Source organism: Larus michahellis, chromosome 4, assembly GCF_964199755.1.
Source record: "Larus michahellis chromosome 4, bLarMic1.1, whole genome shotgun sequence".
In the NCBI taxonomy this organism is placed as follows: domain Eukaryota; kingdom Metazoa; phylum Chordata; class Aves; order Charadriiformes; family Laridae; genus Larus; species Larus michahellis.
This window is the reverse complement of record NC_133899.1, coordinates 14,833,060-14,848,002: the sequence shown is the minus strand read 5'-3', so window position 1 is coordinate 14,848,002 and position 14,943 is coordinate 14,833,060. Positions and strand designations below refer to the sequence as shown.

General features: G+C 37.4%; 1 protein-coding gene across 12 annotated transcripts in view; it reads right to left on the bottom strand.

The window, feature by feature from the left end:
* PHKB (phosphorylase kinase regulatory subunit beta) overlaps window positions 1-14,943 on the bottom strand; it is an 83,330-nt gene that overhangs the window by 19,472 nt on the left and 48,915 nt on the right. For all 12 annotated transcript variants that reach the window (XM_074583056.1, XM_074583055.1, XM_074583058.1 and 9 more), the window contains 10 exons: window positions 14,801-14,895; window positions 10,093-10,148; window positions 9,808-9,901; window positions 5,280-5,363; window positions 4,706-4,810; window positions 3,792-3,874; window positions 3,621-3,711; window positions 1,179-1,240; window positions 928-1,090; window positions 6-87 (listed from right to left, as the gene is read on the bottom strand). In XM_074583056.1, the coding sequence (XP_074439157.1) occupies window positions 6-87; window positions 928-1,090; window positions 1,179-1,240; window positions 3,621-3,711; window positions 3,792-3,874; window positions 4,706-4,810; window positions 5,280-5,363; window positions 9,808-9,901; window positions 10,093-10,148; window positions 14,801-14,895 (915 nt within the window). The remainder of the gene's footprint in view (window positions 1-5; window positions 88-927; window positions 1,091-1,178; window positions 1,241-3,620; window positions 3,712-3,791; window positions 3,875-4,705; window positions 4,811-5,279; window positions 5,364-9,807; window positions 9,902-10,092; window positions 10,149-14,800; window positions 14,896-14,943) is intronic.

Genomic DNA, 14,943 nt, shown 5'->3' with positions numbered 1-14,943 from the left:
CTTACCTTCCTTGGTGATAAAATTCGGTCCTTCCCTTTTAAGCAATACACCTGAGAGTAATGCTTGACTTGCGAGGCAATTGCAGTCCTTAAAAAAAAAACAAAACAGCAACAACATAACCACAAATAGCCTTCAGATTTTCAGTGAAGCAAAACCAGAAAAGCTACTAAAAATTTTAAGTGAAACCAAAGGACCTTTTTTTTTTAATGAAAAAGAAAAAATAAAATCTAGACATTTTGTTTTTAAGGGGACTTCACAGCTATTTCATACCCTATGTATGCTATATCCTTCTCACTCTGCTTGCAGAGGCTTCTCCGTGGTTCAAATTACGCTGTAATAATTTGGCCTTAGAAATATTTTCTGATTTTCTCTTCTTGGGTCCTGTCATTTACGACAGAAACGCTTGCAGTGACACAGGGAGCCAAGCAGAATACTTTGTGTGTTCCTGTTGATCTAGAAACAGTCACTGCTAGTTTTCTTCTAGATACAGGAAAAATGCCAGATTGGAAGTTTCCCTTGGCATCATTAAGAAGTTACCAGTCTGCCAGAGTGAATACCAACCGTCAAAGTCTTCTGAATTTTAGTCTAGCAATAAAATGTCTATTCATACTTTCAGATGGTATTTATTACCAGTAGAAGCCAACAGTTACAGCATGAAGGGCCAGAAAGGTCTGTGATGTTACGATAAAGGACTGTAAAGAAGAAGATTCCCTGAGTATGAAGAGGAACATAGCATCATAGAATCGTTTAGGTTGGAAAAGACCTTTAAGATCACAGAGTCAGACATTTTCTGTTACTAGCTAGATTATTAACATTGAACTGTGACACTAATCCTCTTAAGTAGGATGCTGCTGAAAAGAACACCAGCACATAATTTCTCGTTTCATGAGAATGAAGTGACACCAGATTTTTATCAAGTTTTCTTACATTAAGTTTCTGCAGGATCTCATACGTGGACTTGTTTTTCCAGTCATTAATGTTTACATCTGGTTGCTGCTCCAGTTCAGAAGCATTTGGAGTACTAGACTGTCTCTTGACTTTTGAATGTTTTGGAAGATCCAACTCCTCTAAACTCTTAAATACAGGAGCCCTGGAAAAAAAATACTTCATTCCTTCATAGTTCAGAAAATATTTTAATTATCCAATACTTCATCATTATTATTTACACATAGCCTTACTCTTCTGTATCAGTGATTCTTAGGAAGTCAAGTTGTTCAACAACTGCTCCAGATATTAATGTCTGAAACGAAAAAATGAGAAAATAAAAAAAGATGCAGAAATGTACACAACTGTATGGTTGTCTTTTGATCTCAATATGTTGCTGGTGAGAAAGCAGTTTCTTTATCTACAGTTCCAAATATCTTTACGCTTTCAGAGTATTTTTCCTCTTTCTTAAGATCTCACTTAAGACAGCATAAGTCTCTCAGGGCAGCTGTCTCTCTTTTGTTGGTGTTCTGCTGTTCTTTTGCCTGCAATGTGCGGCTTAATCAAGCAGTGTCCACCTCCCCCCAGAAACACAGGTCTGAGGAAAACACCCCAGATGAAGGATTTGCATTCCTCAGAGTCCGGCACCATACCCGTGTTCCGGATCACAATACTCATTGTTTCAGGGATCCTGAAGGATGGGTGGTTTTCCTGTCAGTCTCTGGTGTTTCAGGGAAACACAACATAAAAGCATTTCCTACTCTGTAGTTGTTCCTTGAGCCAGGCATGCCTGCCCTGAGTTTGCACATCAAATGCAGCTTACAGATACTTCCATCTCACAAGATTACATACCTGAAATTCAAAGTTGTATTTCTCTGATGTAGTCATTACATTAATTCGCTCCAAATTTATATGAATTTCCTATCTGTATACTGCTGGAAGAAATGTATTGTACCACAGCATTTTTAAGACTGTTTTTTGATGCTTCTCATTAGCTAAACAAAATGGAGTGTGTATTGTGAACTTGAAAATTCCATTTTCACTGCACACAAGTTGCAGTAAAATATTGATGTTACACTGTGAGATGACTGAATATAAAAAAAAACCCTGCTTTGCTTTTATCGCTAGTGTCATTCATTCTTTGACTTGCATATCTGCTTGAACACATGATGACAACGAAATTGAAAATCAGAAAGGAGCCACAAGTCTTCTAAGCATACCCATTTTTAAATGAAAGTACATTTTGTATATTTTTACAAGAAAAAAGACCACCCAATTAGAGACACAGATTCTATCTCTAGGCACATTTACGCATATGCGTCTAAATGAAGCAGCTGAATACCATTCACAAAGACTCAATATATTTGTACTTTGTTAGAATAGATTAATTATTTAAGAAAACACCACAAATTAGATACGTCCCTTGTCCCAAATACTCCCCTATAATGAAACAAGGCCGTTTCCGAAATGGGACAGCTGTGCAGTAAGGCCGAGAGATTATAGTTAAAGAGCTGGAGAAAGCATACCATGCTCCACCAGTGAACGCATTGATCACCAACATCCACCCTTGGTCTTAAAGCCAAGTAAACATTTGGTTGTAGTTTTACCATGTACTCTTTTTAATGGATAACAAATCAAAGAAAGACCAATGACTGTCAACATCTTAAATGCTTTAATTACTTAAAAATAAATAAATAAATAAATCTTTCCAGAAGGTCAGTGAGTATGGAAGGGGAAGTTCACCCCCTGACAACTGTAACAGTGGAGAGCTTCAAATAAGGACATATTATGTAGACTGAGAAATTTCTCATCTGCTAATACATCAGTTTAAGCAAATGCAAAGCAAGAGACATTGCAGTTAAATTAAAAAAAAAAAAAAAACCACCAAAAAACACCAAAACCCCACAAGAAACACTGCCAACAAATGAAAAGTTTTTTCCATGGACAGTAATGGCATTTGCTATAGGAAAAGTCAGTGGTAACAGGACCTACATATCACCAGTAGAAATACATAAATACTTGAAAAATTACAAGGATATCTTAAACCATTATAGCTATGAGCATTTAATTTACAGATGACCCAGCTCTTCTACAAATTTGTGATTTTCTAGGGAACAAGAAATCATAATTGTGTCTTTGGTCTCCTGTCTTACAAACAGAAGGGTTCTTCACTAGGTGTAAACTACGATTAACTAGCCCATATAAGTATCTAAAACCAGCACCTGACTCAGTCATTTTCACATTTTAATGAAGCAACATTCCTGCAGATTAATTCAAACAGCAAAGATATTAAAACTAGACCTTAGTTCTTGTAAGAATTTTAATATACATGAAGCACCTTTTTTTTTTTTCCCCTCGTTGATTATCTAATCAAAAGAAATCCCTCAACGCTTGACATTGTGGATTTATCCTTTGGTGGTAATTTCACAAGATTGCCAAACATAAAAAAAAAAAAATCTCCCTTCTGAAAATTCTCTGTGAAAATTATCGCTTTCAACAGACTCATCAAAAGGAATTAAAATAAACCCTTGTTTCTTTTGAGATAGAACAAAAATTACCAGATATCTTGGGTCTTGACTCCTTAGTTTTGTGATACTGAATGAAATACTTAGAAGTCACGTGAAAACCCAAAGTAGAAAGAACACATGTACCAATACTAGGAGATAAGAACACAACATTCAGGAAAAACATCATACCTGTACTCTGTCAACATGGACTTTCACTCCCCCAACAATTCCCTTTCTAAAGGCTGCCAACATATCCAGTATTGGACTGAATCTGCTCCCTCTGAAATTTGAAACAGAGCTCCATTAATCCTGCAATTAGGTAAATACCACACTGCAAATGGTGCTTTTATCTCTCTCTACCTTATATTGTCTTCACGAATAAGTACAACGAACAGTGGGCGACCGTGCATTTTCCAGTACTGCTTAATGAACTGCAGTGCATTCTAGGCAAGAAATAAAGTCAGTCACAAACAAACAAAAATTCACAAGCACAATAAACCAGAATAAACCAGAATACACAGTACACAGATATTAACAGAACTATCTTAAAATAACATCTCTAAAAAACCCAACAGATTAAAAAAAACATAGCTAATAAACCAGTAACAGATTTCTTCAACAAATATAAGCTGCTTTCGAGCACTGCTATTTCACAAGTTTTCTGAAAATACTCCTAGCGTATGTAGTGGTCACAGACGAAGCCATTAGAGAGAGCGTGGTACACTGAACTCCGGGTAATGCCCTAGGGAGCGCACAGGGGGATCCAGGGCTTGAGTCACAGCCCCCAGCATGGAACAGCCACCGCCCCTTCCAGCCACTGGAAGTAGCTGCTGAAGCCCAGAGGACTGGCCAGGTGAGCTCGGCACGGCTGCCGGCCTTAGGTAAGGATGGCAATTTTTACTATTTGGGCAAAGTCAGGTACTGTTTTCTCCAGCTGAGGCTTTCGTATTTCCCTTAAACAGACGGGCCTCATTCCTCTTTTCCGCCAAGAACATTCGTTCTCCCCAAGAAACAGGATAATTTGCTTGCTGCACTACAGCATTCCCAGTCACTGGTGGGCGAGTTGTTTTGTCAGACAGAGGTAGTCACTAGAACTGCTCCTGGGCTGACAGGATATTCATCTTAGTACACTCTCCAGCAAGTTTATTCTTATATTAGAAGAATACACACTATAAAGTGTTCCCCTTTCAATTTTCTATCTTATCAGACTTCACAGTTTCTTCTAGAAACTCTGTTTTTGTCAGTTTCTCAAAGGAAAAGTTACAGATAAATACCTTAATGTCATCAATCAACATCATAACGTCCTGAGACATGTAGAAATCACTTAGATCAAAAATGATCGAGTAGCAAACCACAGTCTTTCCTAGTATTCGATAAATCTGTTGAGAGAAAAAGCTTCCCTTAATCTTTTCTTTAAAATATTTGAAGCACAGAAGTAGCTAAAAGGGGAAAAAGGGTATTTGGAACCTATAAAGTAATAATGTAGAACAGTTGAATTAAAAAAAATATTTAAGGTAAAACCTACTTATCTAATTTTAGGTACTTTGGGTTTTATTAGGCGTGAAGCTCTAGATTCTATGTCAGTGAAAGCAGTTCACTTCATCACCACTCAGCCTGTTTTGGCCAAGTATTACTGGAATTGGATGTCTAGGAAACGTACGACAGTTCCATAGTAAGACAGAGCATACACACTTCATAACAGCAAAATACATTACAAGGACTTTAAAGTAAGATATATGTATGAACTATAATTATATTTCAATTCTATTTAAAGTAATTCAGAGACTAATTCGATGTTTATCTGAAATATACATCAATAACAATAATATAAATTTTTTTTGCAATAACCTTTGATGTTCCAAGGCATCCTATAGGCCTGTCCGGTCTTCCAGATAATCCCAGTTTGTCATTGACTCCCAAATGGAAGTATGCCTGTGAGAAAGAATCATGAAAACTGAGAGAAACCTATAGATAAAAGTCTTTCTTTTGCTCCTACCAGGTCTCACATAGAAAACCGTGTGCATTACGCTTTAATTAGAAAGCAAGATTCAGATTCATAATGTGGTCATTATTTCTATTGTGGTTTTTTCCCTTTATTTTAAGCATCTATGTAACCACTATTAATCAATTGAGAGAACATTAGGTTTTTAGAAATTTATCTTTCCAGCAAAGAGAAGTCAAACATGCGATTGAATTAAAACACAAGACGCGAGCAGCCGGCTCCCGGGCAGTCGGCCATTGTGCCCAGCGCAACTCGCCCCACGGCTGGCAGGCCAGCAGCTCTGCTGCAGATACGGTGTAATCATGTCATTTACGTTAAGAGAGAGGTGCCTCCGTTAAGGGTAAGCAGGAGCGCGGGGCAGATCCTGGTGCTGTGATTAGGACCCACGGGTGCAGCTTGGGCAAAGCACCAGAGTCCCACCTATCTGCACAGTTTCAAAATTCAACTAAAACTTGTTGTTTCCTGTATTAGGTCTTATTTTTACCTTCTTACTCCTATTATTTTTCTAGTCCATATAATGAAAATATTTATCAAATCTTCAAATTGCTCACTGAAATAATTTCTTGAAAGGATCATTTTTGAAAGGATCATTTGCATTTATTGTCTGACCAGTTTTGCCTCCTGTAATGCTTTTCCGACGTGGATACAAAGATAAAACAGTAACATAGGAACCCTTTAAAGTACTTTATTCTAATTTTAGTAAAGGCCTGCAAAATTAATGCATCAACAACACCAGCAAGAGGGAATTATCTCATTATTCATTGTTTGATTCTTATTTGAGTTAAATTATGTATGCCTAGTATTACTTCAACTGATTTTGTAAGACTTGCATATTAAAGAAATAATCTACATTTATTACAGTACATAAGAATAAAAACATTTAAAAAAAAAAAAAGAAAAAACAAAGTAAGCTGTGAGGAAAACAGTATAAATGTATCAGTTAAACCAGACTGAAAGTTGTCATTTTTTCCTTATTTGGGCTGTTTTAGGTAAGGAACCCACTATGACTAAAATTTCAGAACATTCAGAATTCGGAACATTTTCCTAATCTTTCTTTATGTTAAAAGGAAGATAATTCAGAAGCAAATGAAAGTGAATGTTTGAACAAATGTTACACTCAATAGCCTTTTACTGCCGTTGGCTTGGGGCCTTCCTGATACTGCCTGTTTCTGCATTAATACCAAGAACTATTTAAAAAAGAAAATAAACAAAAATTACCTACATCACCTGTTCATCCACACTCAAGTGGGGAAGGAATGGAGACATACATAACAAACACAAAAGAATGTTGAGCCCCTTCCTGTAGTAAATAACGGAGACTAGAAGAGTGGCAGTTGACATTATAATTTAACACTAAAAGGACCTTCATTTTCCTAAACACAAAATAATTTTTTTTAAACAAAACCAGAACTCCAGCAGTATTGTAATATTGTCTCTTTCCTTGACACCTCTTTCTTTAGCCTGAGGCCTCATGTTATTCTACAGTCTACTAAAGCAGTTCCATCTTTAGTGATGGCTTTCCATCTTGATCTGTTACAATCAAAACGTCAGCTCAGATTCCGCACCAGAGTATCAGAGCAAAAGTACAGTCTCATACAAGCCTCAAGCAGGTTTTTTCAGATTAAAATGCCCTTCGGTATCCGGAATATTAAAGCTGCCAATAGCAAGAAACAGCTGTGAACGCAGACTGGACTGTTGGGTTGATTGATGAGGGTGAACCAAACCGGAGTGGTCTTCGACACCATCTGGTTCTGTCTTCTTGTACCTGGTATCAGCCCGTGCGTATGGAGTGTTCTGCTGCTCTCCTGTACTGTGCTCCCACTACATATGTACATTGCCCCTAGATACTGCGTGCGCCTTGTCCCATTTTCTTGTTTTCCTCCTCTTTCTGTTTTCACTCTCCCCCTTGACTTCGTGGATCTATTTAAACAACCTCCAGTCCTACTTCAGTCCCTCATCTTCCTGAGTCCATGTCTTCCCCTCACCCATTTGTTTCTTTTTACACTACTAGTTTGGACACGAGCGTATTTATAACTCTAAACTGTTACCACGTGCCGCTAGACCAGTTCAAAAGTTTCTAATTAAACACTGAGAATTGACAGCATCGGAATAGCAAATATTGAGATCCGTGTTCTTATGGATCAACACACTTTTCCCAAAAATAATGGTTGCAGCATTAGCTTCCCCGTCCCACAAAGGATGACAAACAGTACCAGGGGTTTTTGTTTGTTGGCTGTTTGGTTTGTATTGGCTTTTTGCACAAGCCTGGAGATCACGCCTCAGTTCTCATAATGCCCCAAACACTTTCATTACTGCAGCTTTACGGTTACAGCTAGGAAGAAGTTCTGCATCAGGTGATTTAATATTTTCATGACATTCTTTTTAAGAGTAAATTATGATGAGGCAGATGTACGTACCCATCATGAGTATAAAGAAAATGTCACAATTACCAGATGTCTCACCAGCTTTTGAAAAATAAATCCTAACACAAAACTTGTCATAGCTAGGAATTTAATTGATAATAATAACATTTAACGAAGGTCTCATCTTTTTGTCAGAGACACCAAAGAAGTGATGGAAGAGTGAGAGAGACAATATATACTTCTATAATCTACTTGTTAAACTAAAATTTCAGGTACAGAATTTCAGGACAAATACCGGTCAGAGAGAATCCATTTTGAAATACATTATCAAGAAAACTAGTGAGCAAAAATGGGCTGAGACATGAACAAGGCTGAATGCAAACAGGGATATTTCTTTCCTCTCCATTTAAGTACTTCTCAGGTGTTAGCGGCAGTCATTATTTGGGGTAAGCATTTTTCTGAATAAGCTAGCAAGGTTTTGGTGCATCAGTTAGCCTCACAAACTTTCAGGGAAGCCTGAAATATGTTGCTGTAGTCTCTATTTTTGTTTTTAGTTTTTTCTGTGTCCTACAGACTTCTGACACCAATAATGGCATCAGCCATGTGATCCCGATTGCAGAGGGAGACGCTCGCATAGTGATTTGTTCCAAAACTGGAACTTCAGGATTGACAAACTAAATACGTTCATTATACTTTCCCCAGACATTCAGAACTCATCACTTTTGTTTGAGACCATCTGTGTAATTCAAAGTTAGACAAGCGCTTTATGTACCCTATTAGAATAGAATAGAAAAGACTGTTTCAGTTGGAAGGGACCTACAATGATCATCCAGTCCAACTGCCTGACCAGCTCAGGGCTGACCTGATCCATGATCAAACTTCAGGTGGTGAAGTATGAAATACATCGAGTGCACATCCTTGGATCAGCTTACTTGTCTGACAGTTTCCTGCAGCTTCTTACGGCTTCTTTATGTACCGTGGGGACTATTTTCAAGGTTATTTTTCAGAGGAAGGGTCCAGGTGTATCAGAGATTTATCATTCAGAGCAGCATTTGTCAGAGTCTCTTGTATTTAAATACATTTCCAGGACAAACAGCGGTGGACAACTTGAAGCACATACTCAATGTAGCCAAGTGCTATCTACAAATTACTAAAAGTGACTGCACAAAAAAGAGGCCACGGCAGTGCTAAGAGATGCTGACATGGACTGGTGTGGCCTGTAGATGCCATTCATCTTCAACTGCTGGCCTCACATGGGGTTGACAGCTACGTGGACAGATGCACCTGAGCTGGCATCATCAGCGAGGCTCAGTGGCGGTAAGGGCTGAGAGGAGCAGCCTTTAAGCGAAAGGAGCTGGTACTCCGGTAGGAGCGCCCTACTGCTTGCCTCTATGGGGAGAGGAAAACCTGACGCCTCCAGAGAGGGTGAAGGGGACTCTGAAGATGTCCTTCATGCCAGTGGGTTTTGACCATAGATTTTTAAATGTGCTGAGTTAATGGGGTAAACCAAAAAGGATTTAAACACCAAACTTCCTGGACTGTAGCTGACTATAGTCAGCTTAAGCGATTCCTAAAAAAAAACAGTTGCAGAAGACTGAATAATGCCTCTTAGAGGGGCTACAGTATGAAATTATATGATGGTTTATGCCTGCTGCCTTAATCCATTTCCTTGACTATTGCTCATATGCTTGCTTCTCCATCAAGTTTCACTTAGTCTACTGTGCTATTATTATTATTAAAGTTTTATTATTAATTCATTATTCTTTGAAAGTGGCTGAGGTAATAAGCCTAAGCAGATAATATAGAACATGTGGGCTTCGGTGTTTCACTGAAAGCTCTAACTAGGCATGTATAACTGACCAGCATCAGCGTATCTTGCAATTGAATTAGAATAACACAAAAAGGTAGATAACAACCTTAAGGATATGCAAGTCTAATAGCTTGATATAAATTCCTAAAGTTAAAAAAAAAGTATAGGTAGATAAATAATTTTAAATGCAAAATTCCTTACTTTGACAAGTTCTTTTTGGGCCCATATCTGAATTGGTTCCACCTGCTGGGGGGTCTGAGTTTGGATTCCATACGTGTTCAGAAAAACTTGTAGGCTACGAATGAAATAATCACAAATTTAATGACAAATTACAGAATAGTCTTAGTTTTAAAAATTATCTTGGCAGCAGATACCCAAGTAGCAATATTATATTCTACAATTCCTTAAATACCTTTTGCAAATTTAAGATGTCTACTGTTCAACACTTCCCTAATACATACGTTCTTATTAAAAGTAAATACATACCGCTGACTTTCCGCTATCAGGGCCACATGTACTACCAAATCATTTTCTAAAGGACCCTAGAAAATAATGAAAAAATATTTATTAGCACTTACTAATGAAACATTGTGTTAGATATACCATGAATAGGGACAATGTCTGTTTAAACAATTCACGAGTATGACAGACACCGCTCTCTGCATTGCTTTTTCTTACTGTGTGAACAAATTGAAAGAACACCACAGGACTAAAACTTGTAAATCTCAAAACTTTGGGAAGACACTTCTACCAATACTACTTTGCAAGATGCATTTTGGAGAATTAATAATAAATAGGTTTCTGGTAATTATTTCCACTGTTTGTTTTGATGAGTTTTTGGTTGTTTTGTTAGATTTTAAAAAAAAAGTAGGAAAAATATTTTGCTTCAAACAAAAATTCAGAATTAACATAATCTATGTATTTCCTTTATGCCCGATATGACATAATGTTTTGATACACTTTTTTGTAAAGAGTGAAATAACTCAGCTATTTAGGTAACCGATAATATTCACTTTGAAATAACGAACTGATGATTTCAACCCTTTACTTTGAAATATTTTGATCAGACAGCTACCCTTTACAGTTATATGAAAGATATATTACGTTGCACAGCAGATAACAGCATTTCCTTGCATTCTTTATAACACAGATACTTCACGTTTGAAATACATACTAGTATTTTGCATCAGGAAACCATGCACATAGGAATGAATTGAACATGTTGGATGAAATCATTGACCCGGCTCCCTGAGTCTTGACAAGGCCATTCACCTTTCTTTTCCCTGGCAGCAGGTATTACTGCTAAAAAATGAGATGTCTGAGTTATGCCTTGTTCATTTCTTCTCTGGCATTCAATGACTGTAAAATCAACAAAACTAAAAGCAGCACACATTTTCAGTCCTAAAATGCTTTTTTTCTACTTTTGTCTAGAAACTGCCAGAACGTGAACGATTAAAGTTAAATACATCTTCTATCAATTGATTATATAAAAATACAGCATTTTCTGAGAAGAGAGATGGATAGACATATTGATTTGGAACAGAAAGTTCAGAGTGAACGCTTGCGCGTTCAGGCATCTGTGAGCCTTGATATCAAGTCAGATCTTACAGATTTGCAGAAGAAATTCTTGATAACATTTTCCCAAAGTCTTTCAGCTTTACATTTTCGCTAAAAATTTTGGTGGCTTTGCGATGTGAAATAAGTTTGTGATGAAGGTATGTCCACAAAGAGACCAGATTAAGCAGTCAGAAGTTCAAGTAACATTAAAAGATTTTCCTCCTCAGAGTAAGTTTATCATGCTATCAATTCCATTTATACGAACAGGAAGAAAACTCAAACCAGTTCTCTACTGTAATCAGCGTATTGTGTTTATCAAACGAAAAGCAAAGACACCCCCTCCCCCTGAAAACGAGAGAACCTCCTCCAAGACTGTACTGATTTACAGACAGGCTGTGATCTAACATGGGGAGAAGTCTTCAAGTTAAGGCTCAGATTAGTTATTCCTGTATTAATGACACACTGAGTGGGACTATGTTCGCATAGACTGTAAGTTGTACATAAATCTGTGTGTCCTGCATCTCCACTGAGGTACGTCCTTCTGCGACACCAGCACTAATTAATGCCTGTCGTACACAGAGAGCCCCAATGCCACGGCTCATTTATAGCAGCCAGGATGTGGCGGTCCGAACACTGGCCATAATTAAGCAAATGCATCTGCAGCACAACTGGCACAGCACAAGAGCCGTGTGAAAAATAGATAGACTTTTAAAAGTATTGTGGAAAAATATAACTATAATTGCTGTACAACTACAGAATTGCTGTAACATTAAACAGAAAGTTACTTTCATTGTCATTTAACATGTCAAGGCCTGGAGGATCATAAATAGTGCTCTAGAAAAACAGATCAAAGTAACAGCTATAATACGCATGCAAAAGTATGTCACTCTCTTCAGTAATGATCATGATATATAGCATTTCCTATGTATTAAAAAAAAAAAAAGGAAAAGCATTAAACTCCTAAATATTCCACTAAATAGATCTTGTCATTGTTAAAAGTTCCATTTAATGTCTTCAATTTCACATTTGTCTAATAACGCAAGATAAGGTGTTGTTTGCACAACATCAATCACCATCTCCCCAAGACACTGCAACAGACCCCCCCCACCCTCGGCTCCCCCTTCTGCCTCGCATTTTCATATTAAATAGTGGCCAGAAGGATCCGTTTCAACTATATTCTGCATGCTGTGCACATGATAAATATACCCCAGTGGTTTCAGAAGACCAAGATAAAAGACGGATCAAATTAGTTGTTCTTCCTCTCCAAAAATGAGGATAAAAAAAGAAATGTAGTTTTTAACAAGGTTATTAACTGTTGGAGGCCGGATAAAGGGAAAAACCCCTGCATCCATTCCTGGCACAAGCAGAGAAAGCAGCTCAATATTAGTCTTTTGCTGCACTCTCACTGGACAGATGCTATCACTATGTGCCTGGCTGCCCACAATCCCAGGAAATCTCAGAACTCTGAAAAAAATCCATTCATTCTGAACATGTGAGAAAGTGGGCACAATATTGAAGAACACCGATTAAAATGGTACCTACTGGGCTTTCCAAGCACATGGAGCAAGATGAGGAAAACAGAACTAGGGCGCAACAGAAGAAATTGTACGTAACCCAAATAATCCACCTCGCTGCTACAGAACTACTACTGAATTGTTACAAAACACATCTGCTTCTGGAAGCATCTAAATACTGCTGAATGGTTTATGGTCACTGCTACTAACACACCAGATTTTTTACATTAAATACAATATGGACACACATGTACCTTAAATTCTAAAATAACATTTTACAATTTCAGAATTGTGTTATCTGTGGTAGACGACTGCACTAAGACAAATAGAAGAAAGAATATGCTTTTAATTATCATTACAAAACAAATCATCCAATATGATACATCTCTCTAAACATTACTGATGCCAAATATGGGAAACTTCTGCCAAAGTTTTAGCAAATTTAAGCAGCTAAAGACAGCCTTTGAAGGGAAACATTAACAAGCATCAGCTCCACCAAGTAGAGAAAAGCACAATTGGTCTTTCAAATAATTCGAGCCTAGACAACTGTTGAATGATGAAAGGACATGTTTAAGCACTTGACAATGACAAACCGTCTAGTCTGATTTGCCCAGTGACAAAGCTTGGGGTTTTGGGTTTTTTTTCATCATTTGCAGATGAAGCAAAACATCAAAACCTAGCCGTTTAAGTTCTTTTCAATTCTTTCAACACTGTTGAGCTTTTAGAGTCTCTGTTATATTGCTGAATTTTATTGGGTAATTGCATTTTACTAACTAAGTTCTTCATTGATCTGCAAAGTGGCCACTAGGGAGTAAGTTATGAGAAAATAAATTATTGTGGCATTATTTATTATCTCTTTTGGGAAGCTCTCAGGGCAGAGGCTATTTCTCTCTGATCATCTGGAAATTCCCTATCATATAATGGGTACCTCAAAAAATAGTAAAAATGCTTTTCTACTAGAACATTTCCTGCTGAGTCACGCAGTGTCTTTAGAAGAAACTATCATCTTCTTCAAAGTGTTCATCTGTGGCATATTAAAAGTTACTGGTTTCAAGAATCAAAGAATAAAGAATTTTGATGGGCTGCATGCAACACTGACTCAATAGAGGCTTTTTCTAATGGCACTCCTAAAAAGGCACATGCTCTTGGCAGCTCACAATTTCTGTAGCATTCATAATCCCATGATGTAAGAACAAAGAAAGGAACCGGGAAGAAGTGAAGTCACTGAGGTTTCATTATCTCCTACGAACAGGGCAGAAGTGTTGCACTGTGAACAATGAAAGTCTCCTTATGAATGAGACAATACCCAGGCGCTTGGATTACCTCAGTTACAAGAAATAGTGAGAAACAGAGGTTTTAGGCACCACTTGAATAGAACAAGAAAAACCTTGTTCACTTCTGATCTTGGAATAAATCTTAAAATAAGTACTTTGTATTTTATGCTTCAATAACAAATTCACAAGGAACTTTCCAAATACATATTCCTTATACCAAGAAATAAAAAGGCTGAAAAACATCTCTTGGCTACTCATTTCCACACGTACAGTTCTTCCCTCTCTAATAAAAGAAGTCCCCTACATACAGGCCATGCTTCTGTCTTGTTATCCGGTCTACTGCAGATTTGAATGACGACGTTTCACGCATTGCCCACCCCTGGGCTCTCATTCCTGCTGTGTGTTTAAGCCAAATACAGGAGCACGTGGATATACCGTGCACACCAAAACAGAACCTGATCCTTGTAGCTCTTAGGAGCTTTAAATGCAAAACATATTAATACACTGAAGTGGTAATTAATTTGAAGGAATAAAATACGGCAGGCTCATTCTTGCCTTCCTGACATACCTTAACACTCAAAGAAACACACCTGTCTATTAGCAGCTATTTCAACTCACATTTTCTGTATCATTTCGATTGCACCACTTAATTTGAAGGCAAACATGCACCGTGTCCCCAAAACTGCAGATGTTATAATCATCCTCTTGAAAGCAATCTTCTATCAGCTAAGAAAATGTACGTACATTTAATAATTTCCTAACACTTTAACTGTAATATTAAGAGGCTGTATATAACACGTAGATGACAATTTCTCAGTAAAAATATTTTAATACTAAGCTTATGCTTACCTGATTTGAAAATCTCATGCTAACGTTCCGCTGATCTTGTGGAGGTACATAACGCCCAATAGGGTCCAGATCTTTAGGACTTACTAATTTGTCAGCTGAAAGTAAACAATAATAAAAATACAAAAGTTACTTCAGTAATTTCT